We start from the raw sequence: 16,154 nt of genomic DNA on the forward strand, positions 1-16,154 counted from the left end.
GGTCCTTCTTTTCATCAGACTAGAGTCATACACAATTCCTGCAATTGTTCTTGGTCTGTTTTAGCCTCCAGTCCCCTGATCCTCTTTCTTGCTCTTCTCTGCCCTCTTTCTAGAGCCTCAACCTCTTTTTTACAATGTGGTGGCCAAAACTGGGTGCCGGATTCCCAGTGTGGCCTTTTGGGTCTGCTCTGATCTTTCTCCCCACTTTTCCCACCCTCTCCTGAAATCCCAACCCTTAATTACGGGCCAACGATGATGATCTGCCGTTGCGTTTCGAGAAACACCCACGCCACTTAATGAAATAATAGCTGCGGCTGAATGTCTGGAATTGACGGGTGGCACTGGGTGGGTCTGGCAGCGCTGCTGAACATTAAGCCTGATTGGGGATTGCGTTGTGTGTCTGTCTGTGTCTGCGCCAGTGTGTGTGTGTGTGTGTGTGTAGCCTCTTCAGATCTCCCTCTTGTTCTCCATCACTCATCTGGAAAGCTCTTTTCCATCCAGATGATCATGGGGGCTCCCTGTGGATTTGGCACCGCAGCGAAGGAGGAGGGGGGGGCGCTCCGATCAATGGAAAACCCCGCGGTTTGTTTTGAAAAGGAGCGACACCCCGACACCCCGACAACGCGCGAGGAAATGTCAAGAGTTCCTTGTTGTTCTTGTCTGCTCAGCAACGTTGGCAGCACAAAGATAAAATTATCTCCTGCGATAGACAGCTTAGCCGTAATTGCGCACGCCGGGTAAATGTTAAAATCGCCTTTCCCATTTGTCCTCTGAAAAATCGCCAAGCCAAATTATTTTCTTGTTTTTTTTTTAAATCCTTGCAACAACTGGGGGGGAGAAGGCAGGGAATCCTCAACTTACGACCACAATTGATCCCTAATGTTTCTATGGGCTAAGCAAGACATCAGTTCAGCGAATTTTGTCCCGTTTTACGACCTTGCTTTGCCTCAGCGGTTAAGTGAATCCCTGCGGTCGTTAAGAGAGGAACATGGCCGTTAAGTGAATCTGGCTTTCCCATTGACTTTGCATGTCGGAAGGTAGCACAAGGGGATCGCCTGACCCCGGGACACTGCGACCGTCATAAATCCGAGTCAGTTGCCAAGGGTTTGAATTTGGATCAGATGATCATGGGGGACGCCGCATCGGTCGTAAGTGTGAACAGCGGTTGCTTTTTTTCCAGCGCCGTTGTAACTTTGAATGGTCACTCAATGAACGGCTGTAAGCTGCCGTAAAGCAGGGCACGGCCACTCTTTGAGACCCAGCCGAAATGGGGAAGCTCTAGTGCAAGGTTTTCCGTCAGTTTTGAAAATGTCAGCCTTGCCTGCTTTCTCCCTTTGGCAAATAGGTCACGTTCGAATCATCAGCCTCTAGGATTCTGTAAAGCTTCCACGCCGATACTTGTAGGAATTTGGAGAGCAATTTTCCCCGAAGTGTACTCCTTCTGCTTGCAATGGCCCCACAAATGGAGAGAGCAAATATTGTCTCTGAACATAACGGCGGCTTGTGCAAAGTTTATTTTACAAAGGAGGAGAGGGGGGCATTGTCACATCGGAGGAGGGGTGCATGTTGAATGGAGGCTGGGCTTCGGCTCGCGAATGGATTGAAAAAGAATGCGAAATTAGAATAGAATAAGAATAAGAATAAGAATAAGAATAAGAATAAGAATAGAACAGAACAGAATAGAATAGAATAGAATGTGGAAACATAGAATAGAATAGAATAGAATAGAATAGAATAGAATAGAATAGAATAGAATAGAATAGAATAGAATAGAATAGAATAGAATAGAATAGAATAGAATAGAATAGAATGTGGAAACATAATATAGACTAGACTAGACTAGACTAGACTAGACTAGACTAGACTAGAATAGAATAGAATAGAATAGAATAGAACAGAACAGAACAGAACAGAACAGAATAGAATAGAATAGAATAGAATGTGGAAACATAATATAGACTAGACTAGACTAGACTAGACTAGACTAGACTAGACTAGACTAGACTAGAATAGAATAGAATAGAATAGAATAGAATAGAATAGAATAGAATAGAATAGAATAGAATAGAATAGAATGTGGAAACATAATATAGACTAGACTAGACTAGACTAGACTAGACTAGACTAGACTAGACTAGACTAGAATAGAATAGAATAGAATAGAATAGAATAGAATAGAATAGAATAGAATAGAATGTGGAAACATAATATAGACTAGACTAGACTAGACTAGACTAGACTAGACTAGAACAGAACAGAACAGAACAGAACAGAATAGAATAGAATAGAATAGAATGTGGAAACATAATATAGACTAGACTAGACTAGACTAGACTAGACTAGACTAGAATAGAATAGAATAGAATAGAATAGAATAGAATAGAATAGAATAGAATAGAATAGAATAGAATGTGGAAACATAATATAGAATAGAATAGAATAGAATAGAATAGAATAGAATAGAATAGAATAGAAAATAGAATAGAATAGAATAGAATAGAATAGAATAGAATAGAATAGAATAGAATAGAATAGAATAGAATAGAATAGAATAGAATAGAATAGAATAGAATAGAATAGAATAGAATAGAATAAAAGAGAATAGAATAGAATAGAATAGAATAGAATAGAATAGAATAGAATAGAATAGAATAGAATAGAATAGAATAGAATAGAATAGAATGTGGAAACATAATATAGACTAGACTAGACTAGACTAGACTAGACTAGACTAGACTAGACTAGAATAGAATAGAATAGAATAGAATAGAATAGAATAGAATAGAATAGAATGTGGAAACATAATATAGACTAGACTAGACTAGACTAGACTAGACTAGACTAGAACAGAACAGAACAGAACAGAACAGAATAGAATAGAATAGAATAGAATGTGGAAACATAATATAGACTAGACTAGACTAGACTAGACTAGACTAGACTAGAATAGAATAGAATAGAATAGAATAGAATAGAATAGAATAGAATAGAATAGAATAGAATAGAATAGAATGTGGAAACATAATATAGAATAGAATAGAATAGAATAGAATAGAATAGAATAGAATAGAATAGAAAATAGAATAGAATAGAATAGAATAGAATAGAATAGAATAGAATAGAATAGAATAGAATAGAATAGAATAGAATAGAATAGAATAGAATAGAATAGAATAGAATAGAATAGAATGTGGAAACATAATATAGACTAGACTAGACTAGACTAGACTAGACTAGACTAGAACAGAACAGAACAGAACAGAACAGAATAGAATAGAATAGAATAGAATGTGGAAACATAATATAGACTAGACTAGACTAGACTAGACTAGACTAGAATAGAATAGAATAGAATAGAATAGAATAGAATAGAATAGAATAGAATAGAATAGAATAGAAAATAGAATAGAATAGAATAGAATAGAATAGAATAGAATAGAATAGAATAGAATAGAATAGAATAGAATAGAATAGAAAATAGAATAGAATAGAATAGAATAGAATAGAATAGAATAGAATAGAATAGAATAGAATAGAATAGAATAGAATAGAATAGAATAGAATAGAATAGAATAGAATAGAATAGAATAGAATAGAATAGAATAGAATAGAATAGAATAGAATAATAAGATAGGGTAGGATAGGATAGGATACAGAATGAATAGAATAGAATAGAATAGAATAGAATAGAATAGAATAGAATAGAACAGAACAGAACAGAACAGAACAGAACAGAACAGAATAGAATAGAACAGAACAGAATAGAATAGAACAGAACAGAACAGAACAGAACAGAATAGAACAGAACAGAACAGAACAGAATAGAATAGAACAGAACAGAACAGAATAGAATAGAAGCTGGAAGGGACCTTGGAGGTCTTCTAGTCCAACGGTCTAGTTTTGCGGACAGGTGGGAGACGAGGAGAAGGGATGGTTCCGCGTGAGCGGCAGGCACAAATGGAGCGTGTCACCCGTGCAGAGTTGTCTGCTGGTTCATGAAAGTGGAGCTGCGCATGCGCTTGCCCAACAATTCTACGACCCGGTTTGGAACGGACCACGGCCTGTTCTCAAGCAGAACCTTCACCATTTCAGACAAATGGCCGTCCAGGGTCTTCTTAAAAGCCTCCAATGTTGGAGTACCCAGAACCTCTGAAGGCGTCATTCAGAACAATGGAATAACAGAATAAGAGGAGTTGGAAGGGAGATCATCTAGTCCAACCCCCCTGCTCAGGCAGAAAGGCCCTGTACCATTTCAGACAAATGGCTGTCCAGTCTCTTCTTAAAAACTTCCAGTGTTGGAGCTTTCACAGCTTCTGGAGGCAGGTTGTTCCATTGGTTAATAAATAGGAATAGAATAGAATAGAATAGAATAGAATAGAATAGAATAGAATAGAATAGAATAGAATAGAATAGAATAGAATAGAATAGAATAGAGCTGGAAGGGACCTTGGAGGTCTTCTAGTCCAGCCCTCCACTTACGTTTTAGTGTGTGTGTGTGTGTTTTTAAAATCCCATAAGTTAACGGAGCTTTGAAGAAGAGGTGATTCTCAATCTTTGACACTTTAAAAATAAATGTGATAACTATCCCTCTGTTCTTAAGACGGAAAAATAAAGGGGACAACTCAGAATTCAAGTGAGGAAATTTATCTTTGAATTTTTATGTGATCTTGAAGAAGGAGACAAGTGCCTCCCTCCACAGGAACTATAAGTGCTCCATTTGCAAACTTGGATGTGTGTGTGTGTGTGTGTGTGTGTGTGTTTGTGTGTGTCACTGAGGATGCAGAAAGGTCACATCTGATCCATCAGTTGTCTCTCTGTGGCTTAGCTGAAAAGAAATACAGCGGGTAAATTTAGCGGCTCCCTCTTTCCTTACTGTCTGTGTTTCACGGATGCCCCGCTACCTTAACCAATGTCCCTGAGGCTTCCTTGCTTTCTTTTATTCCTGGATATGAGAGAATAGGGGACGTGGTGGCTCAGTGTGTTAGGACGCTGAGCTTGTCGATCAGAAGGTCGGCAGGTTGGCGGGTCAAATCCCGAGTGCCGCGTAACAGAGTGAGCGCCTGTTACTCGTCCCAGCTTCTGCCAACCTAGCAGTTCGAAAGCACGTAAAAATGCAAGTAGAAAAATAGGGACCACTCCGGTGGGAAGGTAACAGCGTTCCGTGCGCCTTTGGCGTCTAGTCATGCCGGCCACATGACCATGGAGACGTCCTCAGAGAAGCGCTGGCTCTTCGGCTTTGAAACGGAGATGATCACCGGCCCCTAGAGTCGGAAATGACTAGCACGCATGTGCGGGGGAACCTTTACCTTTACCTTTATGAGAGAATAACAGAGTTACCCCCCATCGATAGGGCTCGCAACTTGGGCGTCCTCCTGGATTCATGGCTCAATTTCGAAGATCACATAGGAGCCGTGACCAGAGGGGCTTTTGCCCAGGTTCGCCTGGTGCGCCAGTTGTGACCCTACCTGGACTGAGATGCCCTACGCACAGTCACTCATGCGCTCTTGACCTCCCAGTTAGACTACTGCAACGCTCTCTACATGGGGATGCCCTTGAGGACCACTCGGAGGCTTCAGCTGGTGCAGAATGCGGCCGCGTGAGTTGTGATGGGGGTTTCCCGATACTCCCATGTAACACCTCTACTCCGCGAGCTGCATTGGCTTCCGGTTGCCCTCCGGGTGAGATTCAAGGTGCTGGTGATGACCTATAAAGCCCTAAATGGCATGGGCCCGGGTTACTTACGGGAGCACCTGCTGCCGGCATCAAGTTCCCTTCATCCTGTGCGCTGCCACAGGGAGGGTCTTCTCAGGGTGCCGCCGGTAAAAGACTGCCGGCGGATAACACCCAGGGGGAGGGCCTTCTCTGTGCGTGCACCTGCCCTTTGGAACCAGCTGCCCGTGGAGCTTAGGACTGCCCCCAACCTCCGTTCGTTCCGCCGGGGCCTGAAGACCTGGCTCTTTGAGCTCTCCGGCCCAGGCTGAGAGTTTTTAATTGGGGTTTTTATATTTTTACTTTAGGGATCGAATTTAATCATTTTTAATTGTTTCTTAATTTTTGTATTCCATTGATGTTTTAAACACCTTGTAAACCGCCCTGAGTCCTACGGGAAAAGGGCGGTATATAAATCTAATAAAATCTAAATCTAAATCTTCTAGTCCAACCCCCTGCTCAGGCAGGAAACCCTGTGCCATTCTAGACAAATGACTGTCCAGTCTCTTCTGAAAAACATCCAGTGTTGGAGCATTCACCGCTTCTGGAGGCAGGTTGTTCCGCTGATTAATTGTTCAGCAAATTTCTTCTTAATTCTACGTCGCTTCTCTGCTTGATTAGTTTCCATCCCTTTCTTCTTGTTCTGCCTTCAGGAGCTTTGGAATAGAATAGAATAGAATAGAATAGAATAGAATAGAATAGAATAGAATAGAATAGAATAGAATAGAATAGAATAGAATAGAATAGAATAGAATAGAATAGAATAATAGAATGGAATAGAATAGAATAGAATAGAATAGAATAGAATAGAATAGAATAGAATAGAATAGAATAGAATAGAATAGAATAGAATAGAATAGAGTTGGAAGGGATGTTGGAGGTCATCTAGTCCAACCCCCTGCTCAGGCAGGAAACTGTATACCATTTTGGACAAATGGCTGTCCAGTCTCTTCTTAAAAACCTCCAGTGTTGGAGCATTCACCCCTTCTGGAGGCAGGTTGTTCCACTGGCTAATTGTTCTCACGGTCAGGAAATTTCTGCTTATTTCTAGGTTGCTTCTCTCCTTGATTACTTTCCATCCGTTGCTTCTTGTCCTGCCTTCAGGCGCTTTGGAGAATAAGTTGACCCCCCCCCCCCCTTTTCTTCTTTGGGGCAGACCATCAAATATCGGAGCACTGTTATCATGTCACCCCGGTCCTTCTTTTCGTTAAACTAGCCATACCCAAATCCTGCAACCATTCCTCAAACAGTTTAGCTTCCAATCCCTTAGTCATCTTCGTTGCTATTCTCTGAAATATTTCTGGAATCCCTTCAAAGTGAATACCTTTCTGGGAACAATTTCTAAAGGAATCATTTTATCTATGCGGACAGTCCTTGACTTACGACGTGTCACTTAGTGATAGGTTTTGAAGTTATGATGGACCACGAAAATGGGGTTTATGACATGCTGGCTGGGGAATTCTGGGAGTTGAAGACTACAAGCCTTAAAGTTGCCAAGGCTGGTCACTGCTGCTCCAGTTTTTTTTTCTTCTGAAATAGTGCAATCCCTTTGCGTCTTGTTGATTCAAACCCGAGTAAATCCCCAGTAAGTCCTTTTTAACAAGATTTATGGAGAGCCAGAGGGTGTGTGTGTGTGTGTGTGTGGAAATCTCAGCAACAGGATGAGGTTCTGGCTAGAACCCAATTTACCTTTAAATTCAATAAAGGGCAGATGTTCTGAGCTTTTTTTTATTCCTAGCGGCTTCCCAGTTACAATAATTGGCAAGCTGGCAGCTCTTTTCTCACATTAACTCAGAGAATCTGCCATTTTCCCAAAACAGGCTGTGATTCCACATCTACTGCTAAATCTTTCTTAGCCTCTGAACAAACCACCCCACCCCCCATTTAATGTAGCTTGGGGGAAGCCGGTTAAATTGACAGTAACTTCACAACCTGCACGAAGATTTATGCCTTTTGGCATCACAGTTGTCCTTAAGCCACTGTTTCCAAAACGTTTTCATTCATTACCCAAAACCGAGGCACAGGCAGTTCCCGACTTACAGCCGTTCATTTAGCGCAGGGGTCTTCAAACTTGGCCCTTTTATGACTTGTGGACTTCAACTCCCAGAATTCCTGGCTGAGGAATTCTGGGAGTTGAAGTCCACAAGTCACAAAAAGGGCCCAGTTTGAAGACTCCTGATTTAGTGACTGTTTGAACTTACAACCGCATTGAAAAAAGTGAATTATGACTGCTTTGCACACTTACGACCGTTTGCAGCATCCCCAGGGTCACATGATCAAAATTCGGGCACTTGGCAACTGGCTCATATTTATGACGGTAGCAATGTCCCGGGGGGGGGGGCGGTCACGTGATCCCCTTTTGTGACCTTCTGACAAACAAAGTCCGTTTCACTGAACAGCTCTCTATGTAACTAACTTAACACCTGTGTCTTGCTTAGCAATGGAAATTTGGGACGTCAGTCCAAAGACTACTTGCAGTCCAAAGAAAACTCTCTAATCAAGAGTTGGATTCACTTAAAAATTCCCTTGCTTAACAACAGAAAGGCAGATTTTAATTTCAGACTTCCTGTAGAGGTAAAACACTTTAAGTCCGTTTAAAGGTCCTTGTTGTGATTGGCTGTGGGCTTATGAGTAGTTTACCCAAAAAAATTTATATCCAGCTTTGAAAAATCTACCGATGTAAAAAAAGATGCTGAGACTCTAGAAAGAGTGCAGAGAAGAGCAACGAAGATGATCGGGGGACTGGAGGCTAAAACATATAAGGAACGGATGCTGGAATTGGGAATGTCTTACTTTAATGAAGAGAAGGACTTGGTGTGACGTGATAGCAGTCTTCCAGTATCTCAGGGGCTGCCCCAGAGAAGAGGCAGTCAAGCTATTCTCCAAACCACCTGAAGTCAGGACAAGAAGAAGCAACGGATGGAAACTAACCAAAGAGAGAAGCAACCTAGAACTAAGGAGAATTTTCCTGATATTGAGAACAATTAATCAGTGGAATAACCTGCCTCCAGAAGCAGTGAATGCTCCAACACTGGAAGTTTTTAAGAATAAGAATAGAATAGAGCTGGAAGGGACTCTGGAGGTCTTCTAGTCCAGCCCCCTGCTCAAGCAGGAGAACCTATAGTACCGTCTCAGGCAGGTGAATGTTGTTGTGATTCAGGGTCAGCCTGTGGGTTCGGCAGTTGGGTCGGACGACTCAGAGGAAGAGGAGGGGGGTGTTGAAGAGCTTGCTGAGGGGATTGGACAGCTTGATGAGAGCCCCCAGCCAAGCCCCTCTCATCTGGTCACGACGCAGACCCAGCTGTGTGAGCCTGACAGCGTGGATGAAGATGACCCACAGCTGGCCCTGTTCAAGGACGCCCGACGCAGGAGGCAGTCAATCAGGAGTAAACAGAGGAAGGCAATGGGGCTCCTCGGAAGGAGGCAGAGAGAAGCCACGCCCTGAACTGTATTTAAGGGGGAATGCGTGGGAGGGCTGGTTTGCTGAAGGCAACCGCTTGAAAAGCTCCTGTTTCTTGGTTCGTGTCTTGTTCTATTTGTTTTTGTAGCAATAAATTTGGCAGGCTTCCAGCCTCTTGCCTTCTTGTAAAAGGGGTTGTCCCTGCCTTTTCTGCAGGGCCGGTAGCAGGCTGGTACAGAACAAATGTCCAGTCTCCTCTTGAAAATCTCCAGCGATGGAGCACCCACGATCTCTCGGGGTAAGAGATGGGACAGCCATTTGTCTGGTATGGTATCTTCTGCTTGAGCAGAGGGTTGGACTAGAAGACCTCCAATGTCCCTTCCAACTCTGTTATTTTGTTATTCTGCTAAGTGCTGCATATTCTGCCAAGTCAATAAGAGCACACTTAGAATATTGCATCCAGTTTTGGTCGCCACGATACAAAAAAAAAGATGTTGAGACGCTAGAAAGAGTCCAGAGAAGAGCAACAAAGACGATCGGGGGACTGGAGACTAAAACATACAAAGAACGGTTGCTAGTCTAATGAAGAGAAGGACCAGGGGTGACATGATAGCAGTCTTCCAGTATCTCAGGGCTGCCCCAAAGAAGAGGCACTCAAGCTATTCTCCAAAGCGCCCGAAGGCAGGACAAGAAGCAACGGATGGAAACTCATCAAGGAGAGAACTAAGCAGAAATTTCCTGACAGTTAGAATGATTAACCGATGGAATAGTTTACCTCCAATAAGTTGTGGTGGCTCCATCCCTGGAGGTTTTTATAAGAAGACACTGGACCTCCGTTTGTCTGATATGGCATAGGGTTTCTGCTTGAGCAGGGGGTTGGACTAGAAGACCTCCAAGGTCCCTTTCCAACTCTGTTATTTCGTTGTTCATATCAATACCAAAGACACGGGTTGCATCACCCTATGAGTGTGATGTACTTTTGTGTTTAGTAGACATTTGGGAATAATCAGGGCTTTTTTTTGTCATAGAAGGCTCCGAACGGAATTCCGGCACCTTTTTTTTGGATGGAACCTTGTAGGGTAGGGCAAGGCGGGTTGTATAACATGTGTGAGTTCCGGCACCTTTTTCTTTTACAAAAAAAAAAGCACTGGGAATCATTGACAGCTCCTCTCCCCCTCCCCCCTGTAGTCCCCCACCACACCAACGAGGTTACACTGGATGGCCTATCGGTCCAGAATCTGACGGACAAGGTAAGTGCCTCAAAATGTTGATCTCCTATTTCCACCAGCAATGCATTGTTGGGGAGGATACAGTTCCGATCCAGACACGAACCGGATATCCCCGCTCAAGGGACTTAGTAAGGTCGTAGTAGGGGACTTCCTCCTAATCTTCCCATGCCTGTCTGTCTGTCTGTCTGGGTCAGTCATTTCTTTTTTATCATGCCGCTTTTGTCTTCTTCCTCCCGCCCCTCCCATTATCTTCTCCCTCCCCCCTTTTCATGCTCTTTCATCCTTCTCTATACAAACGCCCCCCCTCATCTTCATGACATCCTTTCCCCTTGCAGTAGACATAAAGGAGAATAAAGTATTGCCTTGGCCACCTCCGGTAGGACAACTTACGGGGACGGAGGAACCCCTACATCCAGAAGGTGATGTCTTGATTTCAACCTTCCCTTCTTCCTGTGGGTTTTCAGCCTGTCCTTCCTCCATCAAAACCTCTCCCTTTACTCCATCTTCTACTTTGCTACCATTCTTTTGATCTTTTTTTTTAATTTTATTTTTGAGCTTCCCAGGATGTTGGCAGTTGGGGAAACTGAGCTTATTTAGTTCACAGAAGCTGCACTTTGGCAGGCAGGCCTTCAACAGGTATGGCTCCCTCTGACCGCAAAAAGGTGCCCCCCGACTGATTGATAGAAGAGCGGATGGACTTTCCTTAGACCAGATTTTCTCAACCTCCGCAACTTGAAAGATGGGTGGACTTCAACACTCAGAATTCCGCAGCCAGCCATTTGGGCTGGGGAATTCTGGGAACTGAAGTCCACACGGGATGGAGCCATCTCCATTGGGCTGGTGGAGATAGCCAGCAGAAGGCAAAACTGGATGAGTCGAAGTCCACCCATCTTAAAGCATGGGTGGCTGGGGGATTCTGGGAGTCGAAGTCCACCCATCTTAAAGCATGGGTGGCTGGGGGATTCTGGGAGTCAAAGTCCACCCATCTTAAAGCATGGCTGGCTGGGGGATTCTGGGAATCGTAGTCCACCCATCTTAAAGCATGGCTGGCTGGGGGATTCTGGGAGTCGAAGTCCACCCACCTTAAAGCATGGGTGGCTGGGGGATTCTGGGAGTCGAAGTCCACCCATCTTAAAGCATGGCTGGCTGGGGGATTCTGGGAGTCGAAGTCCACCCATCTTAAAGCATGGCTGGCTGGGGGATTCTGGGAGTCGAAGTCCACCCACCTTAAAGCATGGGTGGCTGGGGGATTCTGGGAGTCGAAGTCCACCCATCTTAAAGCATGGCTGGCTGGGGGATTCTGGGAGTCGAAGTCCACCCATCTTAAAGCATGGCTGGCTGGGGGATTCTGGGAGTCGAAGTCCACCCATCTTAAAGCATGGCTGGCTGGGGGATTCTGGGAGTCAAAGTCCACCCATCTTAAAGCATGGCTGGCTGGGGGATTCTGGGAATCGTAGTCCACCCATCTTAAAGTATGCTGGCTGGGGGATTCTGGGAGTCGAAGTCCACCCATCTTAAAGCATGGCTGGCTGGGGGGATTCTGGGAGTCGAAGTCCACCCATCTTAAAGCATACTGGCTAGATAATTCTACATATCTTAAAGCTGCGGAGGTTGAGAAACACTATCTTAAAGCAATTTCAAGAATCGCAATTAGCTTTTCAAAGAAAATGTTTTCTCTTTGAATGAAGTCATCACTAGTTATATTTATATGACCACTGCAGCCACAGCTTTTAAATCTTTTTTTTTTCTATTCAGGTAACTCTTGGCATATGATCCCCATTGAGCCCCAAATTTCAGTCGCTTAGCGAGACGTTTGGAAAGTGAACCATGCCCCGTTTGACGGCCTTTCTTGCCGCTGTTGTTATGTGAATCATTGCAGTTGTTAAGTTAATGATGACACGGCTCTCAAGGCTTCCCCGACTGATTTTGCTTGTCAGAACCGTCATAAACATGAGTCAGTTGCCAAGCTTCTGAACTGTGATCACGTGACCCTGGGAATGCTTTGTAAGTGTGAAAGAGGGTCACAAGTCGCTTTTTCCAGGGCCGTTGTAACTTTGAACGGTCGCTAAGCAAACTGTTGTTAAGTCGAGGACTGCCTGCATTTCAGAAATATATGAAATCCCAAAAGTTTTGTTTTTTAATCATAGAAACCCAGTTGTTGTAGTTTTAACTTGGGGCTTAAAAAAAACTAGGGTGGTGAATTTTGCAGGAATGAAACACGAGGCCTCTGGAGCCTACTAGCTCAGAATTTTTGACACAGAATTATTATTATTATTATTATTTAGAGATTCTACATAATTCAAGGGTGAAAAAAGTAAGGTTCTACATTTAGGGAAGAAAAACCAAATGCACAGGTACAGTATAGGTGGCACCTGGCACCTGGCTCAACAGTAGCAACTGCGAGAGGGATCTCGGAGTCCTAGTGGACAATCACTTCAATAGGAGCCAGCCGTGTGCTGCAGCTGCCAAAAAAGCCAACACAGTGCTAGGCTGCATTAACAGAGGGATAGAATCAAGATCAAGTGAAGTACTAATACCACTTTACAAGGCCTTGGTAAGGCCATACTTGGAATCCGGCATCCAGTTTTTACATCCATGATGTAAAAAAGATGTTGAGACTCTAGAAAGAGCGCAGAGAAGAGCAACAAAGATGATTGGGGGACTGGAGGCTAAAACATATAAGGAACGGTTGCTGGAATTGGGGATGTCTAGTTTAATGAAGAGAAGGATGAGGGGGGACAGGATAGCAGGCTTCCAGTATCTCAGGGGCTGCCCCAAAGAAGAGGGAGTCAAGCTCTTCTCCAAAGCACCTGAAGGCAGGACAACAAACAATGGATGGAAACTCATCAAGGAGAGAAGCAACCTGGAACTAAGGAGGAATTTCCTGACCATGAGAACAATTAACCAGTGGAACAACCTGCCTCCAGAAGCTGGGAATGCTCCAACAGTGGAAGTTTTTAAAAAGAGACTGGACAGCCATTTGTCTGAAATGACATAGGGTTTCCTGCCTGAGCAGCGGGTTGGACTAGATGACCTCCAAGGTCCCTTCCAACTTTATATTATTATTATTATTATTATTATTATTATTATTATTATTATTATTATTATTATTATTCCAATCGTTTCTTCCCATCCTGGCAATTCCTCCTCCCTCCCTCCGTCCCTCCCTCCTTTTCTCACTTTTCTCTCTTTCCCTGTTTTTTCCTTTTGTTGCACATGTGTCCACTCTGTTGCATGGGCCTGCCTCCCTCTGGCATGTTTTCACACACGGCCTTGTTCTTGTGCATTTTTTCACAGCCCCTTTCCAGGGTGGTCGGTAAAAGCCCACCTTTGGGTCACACTCGGTAAACGAGACTTTCTTTGCAACGTTGTGATGCTTTTCTCTGACGTGTGTGTGTGGGGGGAGGGGTGGAGGGGTGTGTGTGTCCTGATGCATGTTGCAAAAAAAGGCGGATTTGTGTTGGGGCACCTGTGTCACCATGTTGGGGTTCCCCTGCCCTTCTTTGTGCAGACACTACACCCAAGATGGCAGTCTTCCGCTTACGACCACAATGGAGCCCACGTTTCTGTTGCTAAGCGAGATCATTTGTTAAGCGAGCTTTGCCCCGTTTTATGACCTTTCTTGCCACCGTTGTTAAGGGAATCTTAAGGTAGCAACGCGGTTGTTAAGCGAATCTGGCTTCCCCCATTGACTATGCTCGTCAGAGGTTCGCAAAAGGGGATCACGTGACCCCGGGACACGGCGACCGTCATAAATACGAGTCAGTTGCCAAGTGTCTGGATTTTGATCATGTGACCATGGGGGAATGCAGCAACGGTCCTAAGTGTGAAAAACGGTCACAAGTCACTTTTTCCAGTGGCGTTGTAACTTGGAACGGTCACTAAACAAACCGCTGTAAGTCGAGGACTCTCTGAACTCCTGTCGCTTTGAATCATGCAATCTTAACTCATGAAGGTGAAGCCGAGGTTGTGCTATCTTTTTTGGCAAGAATGCAAACAGGCCCCAATTTAGGCCACTAACGAAGTTGTGACAGTCCTGAAAAAGGTGACTTGTAACCTTACGACCTGCACAGCATCCTGGCAATCCTGTGATTGGCAGGCAGCATCTATTCAAGATGGCTGCAGCATCCCGGCGTCGCCTGTTTCGCACCTGAGAACTTCTGGGGGGGGGCTTCCCCCAAGTCAGTGGGGGACGCTGGTTTCCCTTAATGGCCACAGCAGCAAAAAGGTTGCAAAATTGGGACAGGACTCACTTAAGGACCACATTACTATTTACAACTTTTGTGACCTTACTAAAGCAGGCATGACTGCCTTAATGACCAACATTCTGGTGCCCAATTGTAGTCATAATTTGAGGACTACCAGTGTGGGAGAGCTAGGCACATTTTCTTCCAAAACCTCCCAATCTAGCAGGCCATTGAAAGCCATTTTGAAACCAGAGGTTTACTTTCTGAGCCAAGATAAACTTTATTCAGATGTTGCCATATGTTTATCCTAGCTAGCATTTTGAGGACACATCCACACAAACACACAGCCACACTCACACACAAACAGAGGCTCAAACGTCTAATTTTTAAGTATTGGCAACCTAAAGGTTGCTTATGTAGAGATTAAAAAAGGGAAAGCTTACAAAACTGCGTCCATGGGGAGCAAGGTCAACAAAGTCAAGATGGCAGCCAGAGCTGGCACACACGCACACATCCCAAAGATGTTTTTGACCCCTCTACAGATTCTGAGAGGGATCCTCAATTTTTCCCCTCCTATTAGAATTCCTTGTTGGAATATATATGGTATTCAGCCAGTAGATGGCAGTGTTTACAAGTTTGGATCTATAGGGTAAGCAGTAAAGCACATGGTGACTGTACACTTTGTTTGATCTCTGCTGCTGTATATAAACAGACTTTCTAACAACTCCACTGCAGTTTCTAAATTATTTACAAAATCCCGAAAAAATGTCAAAAAACAGGCTGCCAACCTTTCACTGTCCCCTCCCCACTGCAGGGTGTGTGCAAAAAGCCAAGATGGCAACTGATGGCCAGAGGGCATATAAGAAATGGGTGGAGCTTGCTTTGCACAGTGCCATCTTGACTTTTTTTTGACTTCCCTCCCTTTGGGACTCTGCTAGCCAACCAGGAAACTTTCTCTGGCAGGGGAAGTGCCCATTGGCTCCTTCAAGACGCCTCTCTAACCGTCTAAGGGTCTGTCCTGCTCCTCCCACAGCGCAGTTCGAAGCCCCCGAGTGGGACCGGACCTCTTCCTCCTCCTATTCCTCCTCCTCAGCCCCAAAAGAGCACCGGCCACGTCCGCCAAAGCACCCAACGGGCTCCGCCAAGTTTGGCCAGTCACAGAGCCCCGAATCCGGCATTCCCCTGGCTAAGCGCATCGACCTGTCGCTGCCCCTGGAGAGTCAGGCGTAAGTGACACCCAGGAGGGGATCAGGGCTGAGTGTGGGTCCCACATTAATAATAATAATAATAATAATAATAATAATAATAATAATAATAATAATAATAGAAGGGACCTTGGAGGTCATCTAGTCCAACCCCCTGCTCAGGCAGAAAACCCTATACCGTTTCAGATATTACACCGGTGGCTTATATTTTACAGTTAGTCCTCAACTTACAACAGTTCATTTAGTGACCATTTGGAAAAAATGGATTTATGATAGTTTTTCACACCTACGACCGTCGCAGCATCCCCATGGTCATGTGATCAAAATTCAGACGCTTGGCAACTGACTCATATTCATGATGGTGGCGGTGTCCTGGGGTCATGTGACCAGCAAAATGAAAGGCGAAGTCAAGTTCGCTGAACAA

The 16,154-nt window shown here is 44.2% G+C and overlaps 1 protein-coding gene across 1 annotated transcript in view; it reads left to right on the forward strand.

Moving 5' to 3' along the window:
• The window catches only part of SHD (Src homology 2 domain containing transforming protein D), a gene marked incomplete at both ends in the record, with an annotated part of 57,220 nt that overhangs the window by 29,533 nt on the left and 11,533 nt on the right, over positions 1-16,154 (forward strand). The window contains 2 exons of the mRNA XM_083350336.1: positions 10,674-10,757; positions 15,559-15,751. Coding sequence (XP_083206462.1) covers positions 10,674-10,757; positions 15,559-15,751 — 277 coding nt within the window. The remainder of the gene's footprint in view (positions 1-10,673; positions 10,758-15,558; positions 15,752-16,154) is intronic.

The sequence above is a fragment of the Vipera ursinii genome, assembly GCF_947247035.1.
Source record: "Vipera ursinii genome assembly, chromosome: 1".
Lineage (NCBI taxonomy): Eukaryota > Metazoa > Chordata > Lepidosauria > Squamata > Viperidae > Vipera > Vipera ursinii.